The 7,317-nt window shown below is 41.8% G+C and overlaps 1 protein-coding gene across 1 annotated transcript; it reads left to right on the plus strand.

The window, feature by feature from the left end:
* Window positions 1-3,529: 3,529 nt before the first annotated feature.
* On the plus strand, window positions 3,530-7,000 carry LOC149831819 (pectinesterase 3-like). Its single transcript, XM_090013087.1, has 3 exons — window positions 3,530-4,021; window positions 5,577-6,153; window positions 6,330-7,000. The coding sequence occupies exons 1-3, from the start codon at window positions 3,530-3,532 to the stop codon at window positions 6,998-7,000; spliced, it is 1,740 nt and encodes a 579-aa protein (XP_089869213.1).
* The last annotated feature ends 317 nt before the right edge of the window (window positions 7,001-7,317 follow it).

Consider the following 7,317-nt stretch of genomic DNA (forward strand, 5'->3'; position numbering starts at 1 on the left):
ACCACAACGAAGCAGCAAAACATCCTCCTAAGAAAGTCTATTCTGAAGTGTGAAAAAAAATTGTAACTTTTTCAGTGAAGCTTATTGGACGATAAATATTGGATATATATTCATAAGTAAATAAATATTCAAATTTTTAGATTTTCATGAACTAACTGATCTTCCTTTGATTAACAACAGACATTAGAGAAAAAAAATCATGAATAGAGCAAAAAAAAATGGTCCAACATACCAATGAATCATCTTCGTACATCTAGAGGTTTCATACGAGGGTGAGTTTCTTATTCTCTAAATTTATTTTCTTCGTATAGTAGTATAGTGTCAACTATGTTTGATTTAATAGATTCTAGATTTGTTATTTACAAACTGAAATGGAAGGGCATTAATTGATAGCAAGTGTGCTCTATAAAAAGACACACACCCATTTAGATCACATGACACTCATCTGCAGCGCAACAGAAGAAATCATTGTAAGTAACTCACACTTTATAGCAGCGAAGTAGAAGCCACTTTTATTCATTCTATTTTGTATATTATCATTAGTTACTGACAACCAAATATTAACGTCGTGCAAAAAAAGTTGCACTTTGTGAAGATTAAATGTGATGAAACATATTCTTCACATGGAGGTCCATCGATGTTACAATAAGACATCTTTGCCAAAAATTTTAAGGAGCGATCTGACATGTGAGAGGGATGGGTGCATTTGCCAATACATCCAAAGGCAAAACCCGTGTTTCAAAGTTATCTTCTCAAGTGGAGGTGATGCAGTCAGAGATCCAACAATTAAAAGAGAAGAACAATTGATGAACTGAGTTCAACGAGAGTGAGAAAGAGAAGAACATAAATGACTCTTTCAACAACTGAAGCGAGAGATAAGAAACTAAGAAGCTTAGAGAGCAGATGAAGACTTTCATAGATTCTCTCAGACAGAACCCCTATCTTAGATCTCTCTTATTTTCTCGTAGATAAGATTGTTAGATGTTTATTTGTTGGATGAACATGTCATAGTTTTTTATGTCATGTTATGTTCTAAAGACATGTGTCTGTTTATATTTTCTTTTTCTGTTTGAATTGTATTAATTTTTATTATAATGAGATATTGTAATTAGTGTGAAACTGATTATATATATAATATTAATCGGACCTTGTGGTCCGGACTCAGGGACCAGATGTATTGAAAATGCAAGCCCCCATATAGACTCGTTTTGTAATTAATTACTATTTTTTATGACAGTTTCTTGCCGAAGCAGGTAATCTTGTAGTGGGGTCAGCGACACCCAAGACTAGGGGTGGCAATCGGGTCGGGTTGGCGGGTCAGCATACCTCAACCCGATCCTGACCCGTTTATTAAACAAGTCGGCTGTGGCAAACACGAACCTGACCCGTTTATTAAACGGGTAACCCGACACGATCCGCCAACCCGCTTAATAAACGGGGTGGGTTGGGTAAACGGGTTGGCGGGTTGACCCACCCACCTAACCCGTTTATTAAACGGGTCAGCCTGGTTGGCGGGTTGGCATACCCCTAACACGAACCCGACCCGTTTAATAGGCGGGTCGACCTGTTTATTAAACGGGTTCATTTTTGCCAAACCCGAACCCGCCTAAGAGGTGGGTTGGCGGGTCGTGTCAGGTTTTGCCACCCCTACCCAAGACCTTATGGGGGCTTACGAGTAGCTTGTTTTGGAATTAATTATTGAAAATCTTTTGATGAATCAATTTTTTTTTCTTTTTGGGGGAAGTTTCTCAGTTCATAAGAAAGACAATCAAATCAGATGTACAAAACTTCTCATAGTACATTCATTAGTTAAGGATATTGCACCGCCGGCAACATAACAATAGGTATGACAAGCTGAGCCAGTGCGATCGGGTCTTTGTGCCAGGTGCTGTTTTTTCAAGTTGTTAGTCGAAAAAAGAAAAGTATGCCAGGACTGCCAATTAATTTTTTACTGATTGGAAGTGGAAAATAGAAAAAGGACAATGCAAAAGAGAACCTAATATATCCATTGCTACCAGGTCCTCAAATCAAAATATGGTAGAAAACGATAATGTCAACCCTGTGTTGAATGAGAAGAAGATTAGGTAATCTCTATCTGTAAAAATCGTCATAAAGGCATGAAGGTTTTACACATTGTTGTTGTTGTTGTTAAAATCGATCTGAATCTTCCGAGTCATATCGAATCGGCCCATTGAGGATTCAAATGAACCAATTCATTTGAATTTTTTAATATTTTTTAAAGGGTCATAAGGGATTGAGTCGTCGTTATCAATATTTATAAGTTTCAGTTCGATATCTTCTGCTGACACACCTATTCTACTAGAAAATAGCTTTGTACTTCACAAAATTTTTTAAAGAAAAAAAAGTTTTTGCTTCACAATACTTCTTTGAAAGAAAAAAAAAGGCAAAGTTCCCAGATTAGGGCATCTGTTCGTGTAAAAAATTGAGGGAATTGACTTTTTTTTAAAGGTCTAAGGGCGTGTTTGTGTAATGCTTGGGGGGACTCCGTGCTGCCTCCCGCGTGGAGTTGCCTTCTGTGGTAAAATGTTTCCATGGGAAAGGGCGGCGGTTTTTATTTTAGTGGGGCGTCTTTTCTAAGGGAAAGCACGTTCCACGTTTGTGTTGCTAGAGTGGCCCTTGAAAAATGTTTGAGATGTCGTGCTCTCCTGTGGCTTGCCTTTTGGGTGGCATAAGGATCAACATTTATAGCAAGGTTCTATATGTATTGGAAATCATAATCAAACAGAGATTTCAGTCAGCCACAAGGGGTTTGGCTTAGGGGGAGGGGGGCCTTTTGGCTTAGGGGCAGGCATAACCAGAGCGACTGTGTCTCTGATCCCGGAATTAGTTTTCCTGTTCCTCATGAGAAAAAAAAGAAGAACGAGTTTTCATTCTTTGGTTTGACGTTAGATTTTTGTTATCTTTGAGTTCATCTTAAGACAAAATTTACCCAAGTGACGTCGACGAATTAGCCAATCAACAACTGCCATATGTGCCTAAGATTTGGCTAAATGACCATAAACGCATCACAATCTCTACACACGGATATCCATTGACAGAACTTTTGCTGCACACATCCAGATCTTTCGAAAGAAATGGCATCCGGTTCCTTTACTTCCCTCCCCCCACACCCAAAAACAAAAAGATCTACCCATTTTTGGGTGCCGGAGGGTGTGAAAGAACCCTTCATTTCTCGATTGATCGTAAGCACATGCTTGAAACCATCACAATGTTTTTTCTTTTTGCCCTAATAGTCAACGAAAACCATTGCATGCACTAATATAATCAAGTATGACGACAAGGATGACAGGGGATCAGTGAATCCAGCTTACCTGCTCAAACCCTAAAATTCTCAGCTCAGACGTCAATTACCATTTACAAAATTCAGAGTTTTTGTTATTTAATTCGTTTTCTTTTTCAACTCATGCCTTCTCTATAAAAAGGCCATGCACGCTTCCATACCACCTCACACCATTCCCACCTTATACTCACCAAAGAAAAATCAGAGAAAGCAAAAGGAATATCGGCAATGAGTTCCGGCTACTCGTTTAGAGAGAGCATGAGCTCCGTTAGAAGCTACGACAAAGCTAACGAAGAGCAGCAGAAGACGTCACGGCAGAAGAAGAACAGGAAACGGATCGCCATCATCGCCATCTCCTCCATAATTCTCGTCTCTCTCATCGTCATCACCGTCGTCGGCGTGTCGGTTAATCAAGGAAAGGACCACCCCGAGAATACACTGAACCAACCAGGTGGCACAGTAAGGGCCCTCTGTTCAGTCACCTTGTATCCAGAGGCCTGCTTCTCTACCCTCAACTCATCCCAAAGCACAGACCTGGAGGACCTCTTCCGGCTGTCCCTCCAGGTTGCGCTCAACGAGTTCTCTCGTGTCGCCGGCTTCCCCGGAGAGCTTGCCGCCAGAGTAAACGATACGAGGGTCAAGGCCGCGTTCGAAGACTGCCAGCATCTTGTCAATGACTCAGTCGACCAGCTCAATGCCACCATTTTAGCTTCTCACGTGGTGAGTCAATCTTCTCTTGCTACCATGAGAATAGCATAGCGACTCCATTAGAACATTACTTTGCTGGGCCAATCAGATCGAGAAAAGTATGGTTTTTGAGCATCACATTTATGTTGGCCGATCATACGCTAAGAAGATTTTTTTTTTTTTTAATGACCAACCGAGAAACCTCCCTCTAAACCTAGACTTAGTCGCACTAGCTATGCCTTGTGATGGTGAATTGCAAGAGCGGATCTTGTGAAAGGCTTGGTGAGATTAGTAATCTGTGGGTTTGTGGTTGTAAACGCTGGGTGAGATTGCTAATCTCACCCAGCGTTTGACAGGATCCGCTCTCGTGAATTGAATTGCATCGTTGCCCAGTTTCTGAGCAGATAGGCGCCTATCACCACTGATCATCTAAATGCGCCTTTTTTATTAAACTGACCTCAAAGGGAATGATTTTTCAACATTTCCTCTGCCAATCTTGGACAATATGCACAACATAAGACTGTTTTGTTCCCAACGCACGGTGAAACTTGTTTCGGACAAAAAAAAAATCCAACTTTTTTCCCAATCTAAAGCCTAAACCTTGTAAATGACCAAAATACCCTCCCTCTCATTTGTTTATAACAGTCACGTTCTTCTCCATGGCACATACCACGTGTCAACTACAGAATATCCCCTTCTTCGGATACTGATCCTATCATACATTCAACCCGAGCCTTCCAGCCTCTCTCAATGACTCTCAGTAGAACACGAACGGTAGGTTGGTTAAGAATTTACAACAGAAGATTTTTTTTTTTTTGATAGGTAAGCCGGGGTTAGGCAGACCCCTACCAGTTATGCAACTATATCATTGGGTTTTGAACCTGCAACGTCTCAACACAAGGTGACGTGCACTAGTTGCTCCTACCAGACGATAGAGTCCCCGTTGGAAACACACAAGAAATTTTACCACAATAGAAAAACTCTCTCAACCAGTTTAGCCAAACAGAAAAAAATTTACCACAATAAAAAACAAAGAAAACCTCTCACGCTCTCTCTCTGTCAACATGAATCTATACCCACAAGAGGCAACCCTATCATTTTTTTTTACATTGAATGTCTGTGAATCCTAATTGGAACCCAGGTTGAAACCAAATCTGGTATGAAATTTAACAAATCATATGTGGCAACGTATACTAATTGAATAGGCTTCCTTTATCACGAAAAGCTAACCCAATAAGTCTTGATATGGGCACAAACCTAATGAAATCCGACCCATTGACAGCCCTATTCATATTACTATTTGTCTTTTACAAGTTTGAAATATATATATATATATATATATATATATATATATATATATATATATATATATATATATAGAGAGAGAGAGAGAGAGAGAGAGAGAGACCGCCGTGGGACTCTAAAGTGGCTCTACGGGAGAAGGTAAAGACCCTCCCAAATGGATTAATTCCATTGCTGGTGGCCACCACCAAGAGTGTAGCCATAGTATTTCTCAAAAAATAAAAAATATTCATTATAAATCCCATCAGTAATTGAATTGAATCAATTGCTTGTTTACTAAAAGCAGAAACCGGGTGAGACACTACTCAATCGATCCTTGGGGGACGACCTGCGGACTTGGCTCAGCACGGCGTTGACCAACATAGACACATGCCTGGATGGGTTCGATAACACAACCGGTGGGTTCGTGGGGAGCTTGCGATTGGCCCTCAACAACTCAATCGTGTTCACCAGCAACAGCCTCGCCATTGTCACCTATGTCGCCAAGATTTTGGGCAACGTCAGCACCCCGCCTCACCGGCGGCTTCTCGGCTTCTCCACCTCCGAAGGTTTCCCGTTGTGGCTCTCAGCGTTCGACCGGAAGCTTCTGCAGGCCAATCCAGCGGCCATCAAGGCAGACATCGTCGTCGCCCAGGATGGGTCCGGCAACGTCCGCACAATCAAGGAAGCCATCCTGAAGGCCCCCAAGAATAGCATCAAGAGATTCGTGATCTACGTGAAGAAGGGAGTCTACAAGGAGAACGTCGTCGTCGACAAGAAGACAGTTAACGTTATGGTTGTCGGCGACGGCATGGATGCCACCACTGTTACAGGCAGCCTCAGCGTCGTGGGTGGCTTGACCACTTTTAACTCCGCAACTTTCGGTGAGTTCTTGCTTGGTTCTTGGCTCTTAACAATGAAAATGATGACAAAAAAGTATTGAGCCTGAAGCATAATATATATATATATATATATATATATATATATATATATATATATATATATATATATATATATATATATATATATATATATATATATATATATATATTTCATGCAGCCACTGTGGGTAAAGGATTCATAGCCAAGGACATTGGGTTCAAGAACACGGCCGGAGCAGCCAATCACCAGGCAGTGGCTCTCCGGTCCGGCGCGGATCTCTCCGTGTTCTACAGGTGCAAATTTGATGCCTTTCAGGACACGCTCTTCGTCCACTCCAACAGGCAGTTTTACAAGGACTGCGTCATCGCTGGCACCGTGGACTTCATCTTCGGTAATGCGGCCGTTGTTTTGCAGAGTTGCAAGATCCTGCCCAAGGAACCAATGCCCGGCCAGAAGGATACTATCACGGCCCAATCCAAGTCCGACCCAAACATGAACACTGGAATATCGATCCACCGGACTGAGATTTCCGGCAACGTAAAGGCACAAGTGTACTTCGGAAGGCCATGGAAATCGTATTCCACGGTGGTTATCATGAAGTCCACAATCGGAAGTTTGGTGGTTCCCACCGGTTGGCTGCCGTGGATCGGGACCTCATTCCCGAGCACCGTCTATTACGCCGAGTACATGAACACCGGACCCGGATCTGGAACCACAGGAAGAGTGAAGTCGAAAGGGATACACCCAACGATCACTGTGGCAGAGGCTTCAAAATTCACAGTTGGTAGCTTAATCCAAGGTGGTAGCTGGCTCCCTGCCACCGGAGTTCCGCACGTACCTGGCCTGTGAAATCTCGTTCACAAATTGGTCAATCGCTTGTTTCAACTTCACTTGTTTGTGTTGTATGTGAACGTGTTGCTTGCATTACCTGTGTCAATGTATTAAAGTGATTTGTTATGTGTTCTTTCTTATAATAAACATTTCACTGTGTGAACATTATATAGCTTAAAAGAAAAACAAGCAGCAAAGGGTCATTTATGTGTAAGGAATTAAGGGAGTGATTATATGTTGGTGTGCTGGTGCACCTTGATTGATAGACAAGCTTTTAAGGGAGAGAGAGAGACACTTCAACTAAAATGAGAGAGGATCAGGTACTGGTGCAATGT

The sequence above is a fragment of the Nuphar pumila genome, chromosome 7 (genome assembly GCF_984573655.1).
Source record: "Nuphar pumila chromosome 7, dmNupPumi1.hap1.1, whole genome shotgun sequence".
Classification (NCBI taxonomy): domain Eukaryota; kingdom Viridiplantae; phylum Streptophyta; class Magnoliopsida; order Nymphaeales; family Nymphaeaceae; genus Nuphar; species Nuphar pumila.